Source organism: Neolamprologus multifasciatus, unplaced genomic scaffold (assembly GCF_963576455.1).
Source record: "Neolamprologus multifasciatus unplaced genomic scaffold, fNeoMul1.2 chr03_unloc_1, whole genome shotgun sequence".
Lineage (NCBI taxonomy): Eukaryota > Metazoa > Chordata > Actinopteri > Cichliformes > Cichlidae > Neolamprologus > Neolamprologus multifasciatus.
In genome coordinates, this window is record NW_028181971.1 from 600,973 (window position 1) to 619,739 (window position 18,767).

Genomic DNA, 18,767 nt, shown 5'->3' on the forward strand with positions numbered 1-18,767 from the left:
CCCAAAATGGCACTACAGCAGTGGTTCCCAAACTTTTTTTTTGCTGGGCCCCCCTTTGTTTTACACGAAAAACGTTCACGCCCCCCCACGTGTGAACAGCACGCACACGCACTAACACATCCTCCAACCACACACTCCCATATTTTGCTCCATTGCGGTTTATTTCACACCTCAAACATTTAGTAAACAATTACGCAAATACAAGTAACCTGCAATAAATTACAGGTAGTAAGAAAATAAACTACTAACTCTTTTACGCTACGTCCACACCTACACGGGTATTTTTGAAAACGCAGCTGTTTCATCCAAACAGCGTTTCAAATCACCAAAAACTGAGATTTTTTAAAACTCCTTTTTTGCAGACGAGGAATACAGAGTTCATCTGGCAACGTCAAATGTTGCGCCTGTTTTCACGTCACGCTGTGACCACGTTATTGTTTACATGAGATGAAGTGCAGAATGGCAGATAGAGACAAAATACTGTTAATCTGAGTATCTGCAGGTTTTACACGCAGTTACTGTCCCTCCATTTACAAAGGCGTCACGGGTAGTTGTTGTTTCTTCTTCTGTAATAATATTCAACATTGCTATCAATACATTTTCAAAAAATGCCTCTCTGTGGAAATTGGTTCAAAAACATAAACAGCTGTGGGATCCTGTTTGTCTGTGATTTGAACCGGGGAACAAATCGTGGCAGGATCAGTCTGATGTTATTTGTATCTCACTGTAACTTTACTGTATAAAGAGCAAACATCTCCAACATGTCAGGAGTAGTTAGTCATTACAACAAGTGTTTGTGAACTAAAAATCAAGAAGGTGGGATCCTGTTTGTCTGTGATTTAAACAGTCCAGCGCTGCTCCCAACGCAGGGAAAACCAATCCTGCAGGGAGACCTACCTCGGCACTTGTGCAGGTGAAACCAAAGGGAAGATTTGCTTCACCATATTTTCTAGTCTTTGGTTTAGAATGAAGTTGGTTTGGAAACATATTCAGCGATGCTTCATCTCCTTCTTTGCGTTTCTGTGAGCTTATCTAAAGATAAGCTCTGGCGGACTTGGTTCTATGGTAGGTCTTAAAGGGTTTAACATCAAAGATTCAGTGGAGAGCTACTGTAACAGCTGAACAGAAAAACTCTTCCTCCTCTGGTGTGCTACTCTTCACAACCCGCAGGACTTCCACCCTCAAGAGATGGAAAAGGGGAACGAGGGCCGACGTCCAGGTGAAACTGAGAAGGTACCAGAGGCTAGCATCTTGGCTGTGGGGAGAATCCTGGTGCCTGCGGCCACTTCCTCTCCTGACATTTAGTTAATATGTTACGCCGGTCCTGGGCTCTGTGGCTCAAAAGCAGTTTCTCACGGTGTGTCCGTCAAACGTTCACTGTTTTTATTGATAACAGCTATGTCTGCTCATCGATCATTGCTTCTCCCAGCTCTGGAGTCGCCGCCCTGCCCAGCAGGTCCACAGGGGTGCATTGGTTTTTATTTCAAGTGCCGCTGCAGTCAGCTGTTGATTTTGCAGATCGACCGTCATCAACTCGGTTGGCCCTGCTTAACATTCACTCCATAACGAACAAATCATTTATTCTAAGCGATCTCTTTAGCAAAGAGTCTCTAGATTTGATGTGTCTGACTGAGACGTGGCAGCAAAATAAGGATTATGTCCAATGTTCCCTCTAATGTTTCATGTGTCTGAGCGAACACACAAACTCCCTGAGCGGTCCCTTGGATCACTGGATCACATTGTCATTAACATGGCTTCATTCCACATCAACCAAAACACCGGTGTCGCACATAAGGACACTGTCATAGCCTGTCAACCACGTTGATTAGCTGCGTGTATACGAATGTGAATCATTGGCTGGACTATGGGATAAGGCGACATCGTTCTAATCCCATACGGGAGCAGCCAGTCACTGACTAACACTGCAAAACAGAATTATTAACGTATTTATTTTAATTTCAATTCAGGTTAGATATCTTTTTGTGCGCAATGCAGATTTTCTGTGTGCAGAGAGCGTGTCAGCGGATTGCGCACACGCACAGCTTAGAGGGAATATTGATTATGTCCACTTGAATGAAATCTGCCCGACTGGCTGCTCCGTCATCTGAACTCCACGTCTTTTAGGACGTGGTGGAGGACTCGCTGTTGTTTACCAGGACAGATTCACATGCAGTCTGATGACCTCGGACTCCTTTTCTGCATTTGAGTCACAGATGATGGTCAGTTCTCTAAAATCCATTTATTAAGTGTGCCATTGAATAGTTACGGTAACCGCAAGGGTGTATGCTTGGTGGAAAACTCCATATCCCACAATTCATAGCACGCCTCTACCGACTCAAACAATGGCGGCCACCACTTTGTTTAATATATTGCTTTTATTACTGTTTCTAGGTCACAAAATAAACTTTTAAGATATTTTCAGGCGAGAATGTAGGTGTGTAAACGTCAAATATCTGCTCGTTTTGTCAAAACATCCCATATTAGCAACTTACGATGTTGCTGCTAGCGCGGCTAAGTAGCTAGCGCGGCTAGCGTCTATTCGCTAAAAAGCACCCGGGCTTGGCTTACAGTGAGGCGGCTGACACTCGTTTCACCACCCGATCGCTCGCCAAGAGACTCTTTCTCAGCTGGACTTATTAATTCATTTATTAATTTTAGTAACGGTATAAACAGTGAAAGGTGGTTGTCCAGATGCTGGTCGATGTGGGAAAAATAACTGAGTTGTTTGGTGGTGGCTAACGCGGAGCTCCAACAAAGGGCAGCTAGCCCTGACAGAAAGGACATGCGGGAAAAGAGACATAAGAGGCGGCGAGGCGGCCGCCGATCGACCGGTGGTGGCTAACGTAGAGCTCAATCGTGGATAAGGGAAACCGAAGGCAGGAGCGTGAGGTGAACTGAATTTCAGGTAAGAAGTTATGAGCTGCACTCTATTTGGGTCAGATATAAACCGAGTTTAGGTGTAGTTTATTTGTAGCACGACGGAGTTTCTATACAGCTGTGTGCGCGCTAAGTTACTGATGTTGAACTTTATGACAGCCTCTCCTGTCATTCTCTCGCTTGTTGAAACTTCAGTCATGAAACTGATCAATGATCGGCTTTTCTCTCTTGTTTGTTTATCGCGCTAAACAACAGCAGCACGTTTAAGGTTGATCAGCTGTTGTTAGAATTCCTTTGATTTTAATTTCTAGTATCAGCTGATGTTTGCTGGAGACACAGCTGAAAAAAAGGGCTGGTCCAAACCAGGAGATGTCCTTACTGAATCATCAGAGCTGAACTGGTGATGGAGAAACAGGTTTACCTTTTAGGTGACATGAATGAGTTGAAGTTATGAACTGTTTCTGAGAGACAAATAACACCAGGATCCTTTTCTAAGTAGCTGACAGCTGGTAACTGTGCAGGGGCGGATCTAGCAAAGCTTTTGCCAGGGGGCAGGTAGGGCATTAACAGGGAAAGGGGGGCACAAAGATATACTTTTCTTTCTTACTCTCATATAAAATATTTAGCTTTTATTAAATAGTTATCTGAATCTTACAACCAAAGTTTGTATAATAATACACAAGATTGGCTGTAGACCATTGTTAATCATTCAGAACTCTGTGTAAAAATAACAAAAAGTGAATGCAAAAGTGCACAAATATTTATTTTACGTGTTTGATGTGTGGCGGGGCGTGGTCTGCAGTGCCGCTGCAGGGGAGGTGGAGCCACCTGAGCGGCATCTGCAATCACGCCTCTCAGGCGTAAAGTCTGTGCTCTGTTTTTTGGTGTGTGTCGGGCTGTGAGATGAAAAGCTACAGCCGGCTGTGTGGGTACAGCAACCATGTGTGAAAAGTGGTCAATAAAGTAATGCTACAAAGCGTGTTCATGCAAACATTGTGGGGTCTGCCGTGGTACAATGGGACTTCTGCTCATGAACCTCTGTGCACAGCGTCTGCAGATCTGAATGATGAATGGCAAACGACACTGATTTGCAGCGGCATAGGCACACTTAAAATTTCTTCTGAAATTTTCGCTTTCTAGTTTAACTTGTTATTTTACTTGGATCCTTCATCTCCTAAACTGATGACCCAAAGGCGGATTATAAACCAAGATGCTGCTGGAAGGTTCTCTGCCATGTTTGACCCTCACATGGCTCGTAGTGACCTCGACTCACGTATTTTATCTTTTAATGATCAATGTAAATTGTTGGAAAGCCCACTGATAACATGTTTACATGGCTAAAATGTTATGGCTCATTCATTGATAGTATTTTCACCGTAGAAATTGTTATGTCCTATATTATTGAACCCACCATGTCTGTGCTGATGCTCTTTGAACGCACCACATAGGTACTCGAGGCCATGCAGTGGCTGCTAGTCTGTGTTCTCAGTATTTTTATGTGTCAGTTCCAGTTTTAGAGCTCTAAAGTGCAGCTATCATGTTAGGAATATGTTAGGAATAGACAGGAACACTGAGCACACTGAGGTCAAATCTTTATTTTACCACTCGCTGCATTCTTGATGTTCATGAATTCAGCAGGTTCATGATTGTCTGCAGCATTAATCTCATATTTCCATTAAAAGTGTTGAATTTGACTGTTTGATGTTCTTTATGATCTCTGGCACCAGTTCATCTGTAGGCTGAGCTCAGTCCATCCATTTAGTGAAATGATGTTTAAAGGTCTCCTTGTTCTGTGAGCGTGCACAGATCCTGAAGCAGAAAGCCTGGGTTACAGAGAAATGATCATCACTGTGATGATGCTCATCATCTCTGACTGGGATTTGAGGTTTTGTCAAAGCAGCAAAGAAAGCCTGGCTATGTTGGACTGGGTGTGGCAGCAGCTCCCAGTTTGATTTCAGGAGACAGACACCCTCTCTACTTTACTCGGAATGCTTTCCACTTCCTCCATTGTCTATCGTATTTACATCCCATCAGTCTAATATTGAATGTTATTTTTTCCATCTCTGAGATCTACAATACTAATCCAATCTCGCTGAGTGGGAGGGTCTGGGTGTAACCACTTCTTTGTGATTGCTTCTTTGGTTGCGGCTAGAATTATTTTAACTAGATATAGTCCTCCTTTTGTATCTGTTCTTTTATGTTTCCTAGATACATCACTTGGCAGGTGTTTGGAAGTGCATAACCCAGAATATTATCCATGGTCTTTTTAAGGTCTTCTTTTTAATTTTTATGCACTTCCAGAATACATGTGAATGATCTGCTTCTGTTTCTCCACAGTCTCCAACATTTCTGTGGACTTGAGGTCTGTTTGCTTTTAATTTTGGGTGTAATGAAAAAAACGTGTCAAATTTTTCCAGCAAAATTCCCTCCACAACGGCGAATTCGTTGTGCTGTGTTGTATTTCACACATACTGACCCATTCCTTCTCTGTTATAGTTATGGCCAGTTCAGCTTCCCATTTCTTTTTAAGGTAAAAGGTTGTGTCCTGTCTATCTTCTTCTAATGATCTATAGAAAGTGGAAATGGCTTTAAATTGTTTATGTTCATAGCAATTTTTTACTATTCCAACAATACCCAATGATTTTTCAAGCCAGTCAGACTTTATTTGCTTTACGCAATAATCCCTAACTTGCAGATATCTAAAAAAATCTCTATTTTCCAATTTGTCTTTATTTTTAATTGTTGGAAACTCATTAGTCTTCCATTTTTCATTAGAGTACAAACTGCTGTAATCCCTTTTAACTCCCACCGTTTGAATGTTTGGTCCAATTGTCCCGGCTTAAATTTTTTATCATGTCTAAACCATCTCAGCAAAAATAATTGTTCTTTTAACTGATGTTTTTCTATTACTGTGTGCCATATGTCTAATGTAAATTTCACAATTTGATTCATTCTACTTTTGTAAGAGGTCATTAATTGTTTGTCAGAGATACACTTGAATTTTGTTTCCCTCAGTTTCAATTTCAACTTCCTTTCATTTCAATTTCAATTTCAACTTCCTTCCACCGTGCCTCATATTCTGGTCTACACCAACCAACAAGAGGTCTAAGTTGGGCTGCGTAAAAGTATTCCCTTAGGTTAGGCAAAGCCATCCCTCCCTTACACTTCGGGAGTTGCAATGTTGTTTGCCTTGTTCTGGGCTTCTTCCCATCCTATATAAACCTTGAGATCATCTTGTCCCATACTTTAAATTTTCTTTGAGGTATAGGAAGTGGGAGTGATTGAAACATGTATAGCAATCTTGGGAGAACGTTCATCTTTATTATTTGAATTCTAAGGTCAAGGTTACGCCCAAATATTTCATGGTATTCAAGTGCCAATTTAATTTATATTCATCTCTAATCTTTTGAGAAGGTGTATAACTGAATGATAAAATTTGTGTTTTGGGTACATTAATTTTGTAGCCTGACAAGTGTTCGAAGGTATGGAATAGTTGCATCAAAGTTGGAAAGCACTTGTCAGGATCTCGTAAGAAAGCAATGACATCGTCAGCAAATAATCCAATAAGATGTTTTTGTCCGGTAAGAGTTACCCCCTCCAGATTTGGATGCTGCCACACTGCTTGCACTAGTGGCTCGGCATATAAAGCAAAAAGAATTGGTGACAAGACAAAGCCCTGTTTTGTGCCTCTATGTAGCCGAATTCTGTCCGTCAGGCTACCATTCACCTTGATTCTGGCTGTAGGTTGATTATAAATTGTCCTTATACATTGTATTGAACTGTCCTTAAACCCAATTTTTTTCAATACTTCAAATAGGTAGAGCCAACTAACACTATCAAATGCCTTTTCTTGATCTAAACTTATTAACACAGTACTGATATTGGTCTTTTCTGCATTGTCGATAATGTGAAGGACTCTCCTTATATTATCCTGTGCCTGACGTCCCTTAATGAATCCGGTTTGGTCCACTTCTATCAAATCTGGTACAAAGTTTTGAAGTCTTTTGCTAATAATCGAGGCGTACAGTTTGTAATCGTTATTAAGAAGGGAAATGGGTCTATAGTTATTGCAATACTCTTTGTTCTTACCTTCTTTAGGTAAAATTGTGATGGCAGACACCCTCTCTACTTTGAAGATCAGCTGCAAACTTTCCTTTTGGATAAAGCTTATAGTTAGAGCTGGATCAGGTGACCCTGAACCATCCCTTAGTTATGCTGCCATAGAGATGGATAACAGACGGATTGTTGTTTTGTGTGTCTGCAGTCTGTCAGGCTGTCTGATCACAGAGGAAGGCTGTACTTCCCTGGCCTCCGCTCTGAGCTCCAACCCCTCCCATCTGAGAGAGCTGGACCTGAGCTACAATCATCCAGGCGGCTCAGGACTGAAACTGCTGTCGGCTGGACTGAAGGATCCAGGCTGGAGACTGGACACTCTCAGGTATGGAGAGAATGTCTGATAGAGGAGGAAGAGCTGGAAACATTTCCTGTGTCCTTCACTCACTTCCTGTTTGTTTGCTGCAGATGAGACATGAACAATCACACATGCAGGAATATTTTCAGGGACAGACACACTAGCTGGATAGTACATGGATATTTATGTAGGGGGTCTCCAAGGAGTCTGTTTGCAGGAACATTTAGGTCACAGGTGTACCTGAGATAGATGCCAGTGTACCTAATAAAGTGTCAGCCATGTGTATGTTTCCCATGCTGTATGTCCACAGTGATAGTGACAGAAGGATGAAACTGTGAATCATTTCAGTCTTTGTGTGTGATAAAGAGGCAGACAGGAGCAGCTAACATTTGGAAATGGAAGCTTAAATAATGACAAACTCTACATTCACGGCTGAATTCACAATAAATTTGTTCTTAAGTGCACATTTAGCAGCTAATGCTAATACTGTTTTCCCTTGCTTTCTACAACTTGAGCAGCTATTGCTAAGTAGGCCACTTTGCTCTGCTAAGGATTTGTGTGACCATGATGGAAACTCTGATAAGCTAATGCTGCTAAGATAATGCTGTTTATGGGCCCTGTTAGAATCAATATTTCATTCTCATTCTGTTGTTTGAGAACAATATTAACGTCTCACATCATTATAACACAAGAGAAAAGGGTATTAGCGTTAGCTACTAATGCTTATTCACCTCAAATTAGCTTTAGCTGCTAATGGGAGCCTACTTAGCATAAACCCTTCACATCGTTATAATGCAAGGGAAAAGAGTCACTCATGGCAGCCTACTTAGCATTAACTCCTCACTAATATAATGCTAATTTATAACTTATATTTATAATTTATATTAGTCATTAACTCCTCACTAATATAATGCTAATTTACATCAAATTAGCATTAGCTGCTCATATTGTTATAAGAAAAGAGAAAACGGTATTAGCTTTAGTTGCTAATAATTATTCACCCCTAATTAGAATAAGCCACTAAAAGCAGCCTACTTAGCATTAACTCCTCACTTCGTTGTTACCCAACGGAAAAGAGTATTAGTATTAGCTACTATCATTTTTAATAAGTAAGAGAAAACAGTGTTAGCATTATTGGATAATGCTAACTCACATTAAATTAGCATTAGCTATTTACAACAGCGTACTTAGAATTAGCCACTCACATTGGTTGTGTCCAAATTCATGGATCCTCCTGAGGAGGACGCCTTTGCGTTCGACGTGGGCCGGGTCCTCAGAAGGTCGGATAGGCCGCAAGTAAACGGCTGGGAAAATTGGACGGTCTAGCCTTCTGATTAGCGTCACCGCTGTCTCGGTGGAGTTTAATAAACTCGGCCGTCTGCTCCTTGCTATCTAAAATATAACAGGACACTGGCGTAAATTCTCGACCGTCTCATACTTCTGTTTAATTAGTTTTCTGTTTGACGTTTAGTCAGCTGTGTTAAAACCAAGGAGGAACCCACCCGGGGGATTAATAAAGTTTTATTTTATCTAATCTAATCTAATAACTTTAATCTCAGCCAAACCGATTTACTCGCGAACAAACAAAACACTGAAAAAAGCCCAACAATAACATTTTTAGGTTGTCTAAGTGACTTATATATTACGTTTAACCCGAGTAACAAAAGTCCGCGGTGATCTGAAAATGATGTGCCGGGAGTTGTGCCGTTCTCGGCGGCTTCAGTGACCCTCGAGCTCTCGGCTAGCTATCGAGCTGGTGGGTAACAGACGTCTCCGAAAACGTCGAAGCACTTTTGCAAATATGCAATATCTTGATAAACCGAGCAGATATTTGATGTTTACACAGCTACTTTCTCGCCTGAAAATATGTTAAAAGTTTATTTTGTGACCCAGAAGGATTAGTATGAGTAATATTAAAACTTAGTAGCTCCCGCCATTGTTGGAAACTGGAGTTTGGCTGGGCCGCGCTATGAATTCTGGGATATGGTGGGCCACGAAGGACACACCCGACCCATCCTTCAAATTTGGGGAAAAGGAGGACGCATTTGTCAGCTGCATTCGGAGGAGTCTACGAATTTGGACAGCCTTCAGCGCGTCGCTGTGACGTAATCGGTCTACAAATGCGGCCTCAGGAGGATGCAGCCCATGAATTTGGACACGACCATTGTTAAAAAGTAAGGGAAAACAGTATTAGCAGTAGTGCATAATGCTAATTCACGTCAACGTAGTATTAGTTAACCCTTTAAGACCTACCATAGAACCAAGTCCGCCAGAGCTTATATTATATTTTTACATGCTGTAGTGCCATTTTTGGGAGCATTTCAAGTTGCTATACATCAATACAACCATTACAGCCTAGATTTTAATAATATGTAGGAATTAAGTGCATAGTGATTACATAAATTGCAAAAAAGTTCAATAAACTACAAAAAAATTGAAAATCGTTTTTGTTTTTTTAACATATATTTCTAGTTAGAGAAATTTAAGAGGCTTATCCCTCAAAACTGTAAATACAAAAAAGTTGCACAAAATAGTTTCCCACCACAGGAAATTTATTTTGAGTGCCTTCATAGTTTTATTTTTGAAATACACCAATTTTTATATACTGCAGGAAAAACGAAAATAAATATTATAGTGCAAATTTGCAAAAAAGCAGCATATGCATCAAAATAAACTATTTCCAGCAGTGCAATATGAGTCCTAAGCATCCCAGAAACGATACAGGAAGTCATAAAGTCAAACATAACTTTTAAAAACACCAGTATAGGCTCATTGAGGCCCGGACCGTAAAAAACTACATTTCCGCGAAAATGACGTCACTTTCGGTTTCGGGCAGGTCATGGCGGACATGCGATAGTTCGCGCTGCCGTCTAATCCAATGTAGGAAGTGTTACAAACAGCTGATCGGATCGGCAAAGCGTGTTTCTGGAATATTATGTTTTTGTTGCTGCAAGCGCTTTTTATGCAGTTTTTGCAAAGTTATATGTGGAAGGAAACTGTGACTTAGGACAAGCTGATGGCATAAGATGTAAGTACAACTCCTCAGGTTTCATATGCAAAAAAAAATATTGCGCTAGCTCACGTGGTTGCAGAGCTACCGGGATTTAAAAATAGTTGCGCAAAACAGAGCGTGCCCGCTCCTACCGGTTTTAAAGGGTTAATAAGGGCAGCCTACTTAGCATTAACTGCTCCCTAATATAATGCTAATTTACATCAAATTAGCATTAGCTGATCAAGTTGTTATAAGGAAAGAGAAAACGGTATTAGCATTAGCTGCTAATAATTATTCACCCCTAATTACAGTTAAGCCCTAATGGCAGCCTACTTAGCATTAACTCCTGACGTCGTTGTAATGCAGGGGAAAAGATTTACTATTATCGGATAATGCTAATTCACATCAATTTAGCATTAGTTAATAACGGTAGACTTCGTATCAGTAGCTGCTGTCATTCTTACAAAGCAAACAGTAGGAGCATTAGCTGTTAATGCTTTTTCATCTAAAATTTGAATTAGCCACTAATGGCGTATTGTTAAAAAGTAAGAAAAAACATTGTTAGCATAAGTGGATAATGCTAATTCACCTCAAATTAGTGTTAGCTAATAACGACACCTGCTTAGCATTAGCTGGTCACATTGTTATAAGGCAAGAAAATATGGTATAGAGATTGACAGACCACGTGACTTTCGCGCATTGCATGCCAGTAACTCGTGGCAAAAAATCCAAGTACCGCATCAAATGCAAGCATTTGCAGCACCGCAAAACGTTCATTCTCCGGTTCCAATACCTTCTTGCTTTTTCTTTGCCCCCCAAAAAAGTTATGTACAAAACGAAGGAGAACAATGCCGGACCGTACAAAGACAGACTTGATGAAAAGTCAAAGAAAAGATACGAGGAAAAAATCAAAGGAGTGAAAGGTTTAGACCCTTACGAGCACAGAGTGGACAAAATACGTTAGCGTGCTGCCCAACTTTCACCACGATCATATTTATAATTATACGTTCTTGGAGTGAGTGCATACACTCGTGAAGTTTAGTAACTTCAGGTCACTGCAACAAGCCCCGGTACAGTTTACCGACGGATGGGTACAGGACCTTGAAATGCACCGTGTAGAACGAAAGACCATCGTACGTATCATCAGTTTACCAGCCTCACAAATCGTCTTCATAAATACACATTCGTTAACCGTTTATTAATAGGACCTTTGAGCTCAACGGTAATTAATTAGTAGTGGAAATAATTTCTGGTTCATCACAGAAATGTAGCAGTGACAATAATATTGTATGCTGTAATCGTACTGGGCAATTAGTGATACAAAAAAACCTGTTTTATCCTGTGAATAAAAGTATATGTTTTTGTTAATGTACCATGGTAATAAATGTAGCGAAACGCAATATTGTGTCAGGACAATTCACTATTTATGCACAATAAACACAGGAGCATAGCGCCACAATTTCTGTTCAGCGCCAGACTTGCTTGTAACCTATATCACCAATTATGTTATAAAAAAATGACGTATTAACTACTACAAAACACTGACCTTTGTGGAAATGCTTGGAGCAGACTAACCTGTGAGCTGGATGTTCTGGGACGTTATATTTGGTCTTTGAATGGCTGCAATCCAGGCCATCCGTCGCCTCTTTTTACTTCAGAAACATGGCTCGAACAATTTCTCTTCAACGACGTAATCCGATAAAAAAAAATGATCTCTTTACCCGTCGGCTTCCCGTGGCTGTCATGCGACCGGCTGTTGCAGTTAATAATACAACAGCTTCTTGACAGTTTTTTGTGTTTCTTTTTATCGCTGTGTAACTGATTTCAATTAAAAGCCTGCATGCGCTAGTACCTCTTGCCACGAGTTCCCAGAATTCTTTGCGGTTTTACCCTTGAATGACGTCACATTTTCAATCTCTATTAGCATTAGCTGCCAATTTCTATTTACCTAAAATTAGCCTTAGCGACTAATGGCAATCTACTTAACATTAACTCCTCACTAATACAATGCTAATTCACATCAAGTTAGTAATAGTTATTAACGGTAACACACATCACATTGTTAAAATGTAAGAAAAAACATTGTTAGCATTAGCGGATATATTAGCATTAGCTAATATATCCGCCAACCTACTTGGCATTAGCTGCTCACATTGTTAGAAATCAAGAGAATATGGTATAAGCATTAGTTGCCAATGCTTAGTCACCTAAAATTAGCATTAGCCACTAATGGTAGCCTATTTAGCATAAACTTCTTAATGCTAAATGAAGTTAATTAATGCTAAATAGGCTTAACTGAAATGAAAGTAATGTTAGCTATAGCTGCTGATATTGTTAAAAGGTAACATAAAACATTGCTAGCAGCAGCGGATAATGCTAACACACATAATAATTAGCATTAACTAACAATTGCATCCTTCTTAGCATTAGCTGCTCATATTATTATAATGCAAGGGAAAAGAGTTGGCAAAAACATTGTTAGCATTAGTGGCTAATGCTAATTCACCTAAATTAGCATTAGCTAATGATGGCTACATACCTAGCATTAGCTACTGATATTGATATAAAGCAAGAAAATATGGTATTAGCATTAGCTTTTAATGCTTTTTCATCTAAAATTAGAATTAGCCACTAATGGCGTCCTATTTAGCATTAACTCTTCACATCGCAGGGGAAAAGTTAAAATTGAATAAAAAAAGTGTTCTCATTAGCTACTCGTATTGTTAAAAAGTAAGAAAAACCTTTGTTAGCATACGCGGATAATGCTAATTCACCTCAAATTAGTATTAGCTAATAATGGCAACCTACTAAGTATTAGCTGGTCACATTGTTATGAAGCAAGAAAATATGGTATTAGCATTAGCTTCCAATTCCTATTCATCTAAAATTAGCATTAGCCACTAATGCTAATTTTAGATGTGTTAAGACAGACACTATCTCTACTTTTAAGATTAGGCTTAAAACTTTCCTTTTTGCTAAAGCATATAGTTAGGGCTGGACCAGGTGACCCTGAATCCTCCCTTAGTTATGCTGCAATAGATGTAGGCTGCCGGGGGATTCCCATGATGCATTGAGTTTTTCCTTTCCAGTCACCTTTCTCACTCACTATGTATTAACAGACCTCTTTGTATTGAATCGTATCTGTTATTAATCTCTGTCTCTCTTCCACAGCATGTCTTTATCCTGTCTTCCTTCTCTCACCCCAACCGGTCGCAGCAGATGGCCGCCCCTCCCTGAGCCTGGTTCTGCCGGAGGTTTCTTCCTGTTAAAAGGGAGTTTTTCCTTCCCACTGTCGCCAAAGTGCTTGCTCATAGGGGGTCATATGATTGTTGGGCTTTTCTCTGTATCTATGAAGCGCCTTGAGGCGACATTTGTTGTGATTTGGCGCTATATAAATAAAATTGAATTGAATTGAATTGAATTGAATTAATGACAGTCTACTTAGTATTAACTCCTCACTAATATAATGCTAATTTACATCAAATTAGCATTAGCTGCTAGCATCAGCCTACCTAGCACTAGCTACAAACATTGTTAAAAGGGAAGGGAAAAGTGGTAGCATTACCCGATAATGCTAAACTCGCATCAAATTAGCATTAGCTAATAACAGCAGCCTTCTTAGCATTAGCTGCTCACATTGTTACGGCAACCTACTTAGCATTAGCTGGTCACATTTTTATAAAGCAAGAAAATATGGTATTAGCATTAGCTGCCAATTTCTATTCACCTAAAATTAGCATTACCTGCTAATGGCAGTCTACTTAGCATTAACTCCTCACTAATGTAATGCTAATTCACATCAAATTAGCTTTAGCTTTAGCATTAGCTGCTAGCATCAGCCTACCTAGCACTAGCTGCTCACATTGTTAAAAAGGAAGAGAAAACGATATTAGCATTAGCTGGTAATAATTATTCACCCCTAATTAGAATTAGTCGCTAATGGCAGCATACTTAGCATTAATTCCTCACATCGTTATAATGCAAATGAGGCTAACTTGCATTAAATTAGCATTAGCTAATAACAGGAGTCTATTTAGAAGTAGCTGCTCACATTGTTATAAAGCAAAGGAAAACGATATGAGCATTAGGTTCTAATGCGTATTTGCCTTAAATTAGACGTAGGTGCTAATGGCGGCCTACTTAGCATTAGCAGCTCAGATGTTGCAATGCTAGGTAAAAGAGTGTTAGCATTAGCTACTCACATTGTTAAAAATTAAATGTTAGCATTAGTGCATAATGCTAATTCACATCAAATTAGCATTAGTTAATAACGGCATCCTATTTAGCATTAGCAAATAATGTTGACCTTGGCCCACTGGAAAAGTTAAGAACTAAAGATTTAGGAGAGTTTCTCGATAGCTCATTCTCATTTGAGAAACAAATGAATTCTGTTATTAAAACCAGCTGTAAGGTTTATATTGTTGATTGTCATTTATGCTTAGAAATATTTACTCATATATGCTTAGCGTTGTATAATCGATTGCATAATGATAGAGGTTTGATCCTTAGTAGTCTGTAAAGACTCTGTGTGCATGCCAGAGTGCTCTGGCATGCACACACCACTTGGGGCCATGAGAGAGGTCGTACCCTCTCTTACTGATTTATGGTGTAGGACAGGGGTCTCAAACTCAATTTAGCTGGGGGCCGCTGCAGGCAGAGTCTGGGTGAGGCTGGGCCGCATTAGGTTTTCCACAAGAAAGGCATGGTTAAAAAATTCCAATCTTCTCAAATCTCTTTATTTTTATTTTTTAACACAAAATATGAAAAATAAATAAACAAATTAAAAATTAATAAGAAAATAAATCAATCTGTAATACATAAATAAAATAATAATAATAAGATATTTTTAGTCAGTGAACTTGTGTGTTTTTTTCAGTCTTCTATATCTGCTGTATTTAGATTGAAATGTCTGTATTAACAGTTCTATAACCTTCTTCTGAACATGAATGGAACACTGTAGAAAATGAACTGTTCTTCTGAACATGGCTTCTCTTGCCTACTCCTTGCTGCTAGAGACCTGGCAGCGTTTCCTCTCGCATAGCCGAGCCAGATTTGGCCTGAGGGAGGAAGCAGTTGCGACCCTCAGTATGTCTTGAAGATGATCATCCGTAAGTCTGGACCTGTACTTGGACTTATTGAAGTTCAAAGTGGAGAAGAGCTTTTCGCACAAGTATGTGCTACCAAAAAGGCACATGGTCCGCTTGAACATTCGGGAAAGCCAAGGGAAACTAGGGCTCAATTCTCTCAAAAATTGTCCAAGCTTGTCTGCTTTTCCACTCACCTCCCTGAACTTTGCTTTGAGTTCAGAGTTGCACTGCAGCTCAATGAGCTCCATTTGAAGCACAGAAGGGGCATCTTGCACATCAAAGGAGAAGGGGTCCACAAAAATTTGAAAGGTGGCTCTGTGTGTCTTGAAGTCAGCAAATCTGTGATCAAATTCCTCCTGTAGCCTCAAAATGACATCAACATACTTGTCAGCACTGAATGGTGTGCCTGCATCCACGAGTGCCTTGCATGCTGGGAAATGGCAAAGGTTTGTCTGAGAGAGCTGAGCTTTCCAGAGCGCAAGTTTTGTGGAGAATGCTCTCACGTTGTCATAGGCAGCACTGACAAGTTGCCCCTGGCCTTGAAACGTCTTGTTCAGTACATTAAGCTCATGTGTTATATCAACAAGAAAAGCTAAGTCCATGAGCCATTTGGGATCAGTTAGCACAGGAACACTAACTCCATCCTTCTCCATGAAGGCTTCACTTCTGCTCTCAACTCAACTGGCAGAAAGGCTGATGTTGCTAAACTGACCTTTCTTTCCCGGACAGACTATATTTGCAGCCTGCAATATGCACTTTTAGACAAATTCACCTTCTGTGAATGGCTTCCCTGCTTTAGCAATCATCTCACTAACCACGTGGCTTCGACTGCTGCATTATTCTCTTTGGTTGCTTTCTTGAAGAAATCTTGCTGCCTCAGTAGATCTGTTTTAAGACTGGCAACCCGGTTCGCTCTCTCATCTCCCTGGTATTTTGCATCCACCTCTGGTTAAGTATAAGAGCCCTTTGTTAGGGGGACCACTGGACTCTTAGCACCAGCTTTGGGGTCACAGGGTCACATCTGGAACACACACACACACACACACACACACACACACACACACACACACACACACACACACACACACACACACACACACATACCTACACTATGCACAGACTGGTACTCTTTGTTCATACCTGTGTAAGACGTCATATGTTAATGAACTTATGCATATTCATGTAACCTCAATAAAGAGCAGTGTTACGAGGGATCAGACGAGAGCGACTGAGGTCAAGTGAAGGAACGGCGCTGTCACAGTTCTCTCCCTCATGAATTGTCTGGTTCCAGCGGTGGGTCTGTGCTAGACGACCCATCACCAGCTTTTTCCAGCTTTTTCCACTGGTTACCAGTACGTGGTAGAATCCACTTCCAGATCTGGTTGTTTGTCTTTAAATCTCTGAATGGATTGGCTCCATCTTATCTCTCTTTAACAAAATAATCCAAGTCGAGCCCTCAGGTCTGCAGATAAGTAGCTTCTGACCAGAACTAGACGTAAAATCAGAGGTGAGCTTTATCGATCGCTGCAGCCAAACTCTGGAACAGTCGCCCTTCACATCAGGTCGTCACCAACACTCGACATTTTTAAAACCCGGTTGGAAACACATTTGTACTCTGTAGCTTTCAATTCTGACGAGTCTTTATAGTAATTACTGTGTATGTTTCCTATTTTCTCTCTACTCTGTGCAGCACTTTGGCTCAACCTGTTTTTAAATGTGCTGATAAATAAATGTAGATTTCTTTGAATAAAACAGTGGAGCCGAGCTTTGAGCTCAGTGTGTAACAGTGTGTGTATGAGAGCCATGTAATGTCCATGTGTGCATGCTGACTGTGCTGCTCTGACCCCCCTCCTCCTTTCAGGGTGGAGCCTGCTGGAGTCCGATGGTTGAGACCAGGTCTGAGGAAGTGTAAGTGTGTTTTTAATGGGATTCATGAAAACAAAGCAGCACACATTCAACCATCTTCATCATGTCAGGAGTCATCATCAAAGTGTCAATCAATGAACAGATGATGGATCAATAACTGCAGCTGGATTGTGTTTGTTCTCTCCATCAGATTCCTGTCAACTCACAATCGACACAAACACAGTGAACACAAAGCTCCAACTGTCTGACAACAACAGGAAGGTGACACATGTGAAGGAGGTTCAGTCATATCCTGATCATCCAGACAGATTTGATGTTGATCCTCAGCTGCTGTGTAGAAATGGTCTGACTGGTCGCTGTTACTGGGAGGTCGAGTGGAGAGGATACGTTTCTATATCAGTGAGTTACAGAAGCATCAGAAGGAAAGGAGGCATTGACTGTTGGTTTGGACACAATGATCAGTCCTGGAGTCTGTTCTGCTCTGATGATGGTCCTGATTCTGTCTGGCACAATAACAGACAAACACGCATCTCCTCCTCCTCCTCCTCCTCTGTCTCTAACAGAGCAGCAGTGTATGTGGACTGTCCTGCTGGCACTCTGTCCTTCTACAGAGTCTCCTCTGACACTCTGATCCACCTCCACACCCTCAACACCACATTCACTCAAACTCTTTATCCTGGGTTTATGTTCTGCTCTCCTGGTTCCTCAGTGTCCCTGTATGCAGTTGAGTATCAGCAGTCTCTTTCTGTCATAGAAACACATCAGCTGTGTGGAATTTCTTGCTAATATTTTTCCTGTTCATTTCAGGATGCCAGAAGAACACAGATGACGAGTGAGGCTGAAAGTCCTTCATCCCGGTAGCCACCTTATTAAATCCAAAAAAACTGAACATGAAGTAACAAATGATGTGATAATTTACTTCAGATAAAATTTCAGTTATTTTTGAGATAGAAAGGTTTGTACTTTTGTGTGATGTACAAGGTAGCAGACTACCCTATAAACTGGATCAGCAGACACAGACTCAATTAATGTTCCCTTTAGTCAGAATAGACTTAAATATTTACTTTAAAAATACTGTTTTTTGTTTTTGCAGGGTTGATGAGTTCAAGATGATTAAAACGTCCTGTAAGTACTCAAACTGTCCTCCCATCCATCAATCAAGAACAAAATCTGATCTTAAAATGGACCTGGTCTAAACAGTGATAATACATTACTGTCAAATGTATTATTACATTGTAGTGGAAGCTTGGTAAAAAACAAACAAACATGTAATCACACCTGTGAGTTGACTTTCCACCCTATCACACACTTCTATATTTAGATTTATTATATAATAAATAATATAATATTTATTTATCTATTTATCTATCATGATTGTTTTTGGGTTTTTTGTGAGGTGCCTAGTATCAGAGAGGGTTTTCAGGTTGTAGCACACTAACAAATCCTCTTAAAATTGGCTCTGAAACACTAAAATATACACCCCTCGTATGCACATCATGAAAAGCTTGAAGGGGAGTGAATCAGAATTTGAATC

The 18,767-nt window shown here is 40.3% G+C and overlaps 2 protein-coding genes across 2 annotated transcripts in view; both read left to right on the forward strand.

The window, feature by feature from the left end:
* The window catches only part of LOC146490513 (protein NLRC3-like), a 241,437-nt gene that overhangs the window by 59,465 nt on the left and 163,205 nt on the right, over positions 1-18,767 (forward strand). The window lies entirely within an intron of this gene.
* Positions 1-18,767, forward strand: part of LOC146490516 (uncharacterized) — a 54,030-nt gene that overhangs the window by 19,351 nt on the left and 15,912 nt on the right. The window contains exons 3-7 of the mRNA XM_085153113.1: positions 7,142-7,315; positions 17,229-17,275; positions 17,424-17,956; positions 18,041-18,090; positions 18,327-18,358. Coding sequence (XP_085009239.1) covers positions 7,142-7,315; positions 17,229-17,275; positions 17,424-17,956; positions 18,041-18,090; positions 18,327-18,358 — 836 coding nt within the window. The remainder of the gene's footprint in view (positions 1-7,141; positions 7,316-17,228; positions 17,276-17,423; positions 17,957-18,040; positions 18,091-18,326; positions 18,359-18,767) is intronic.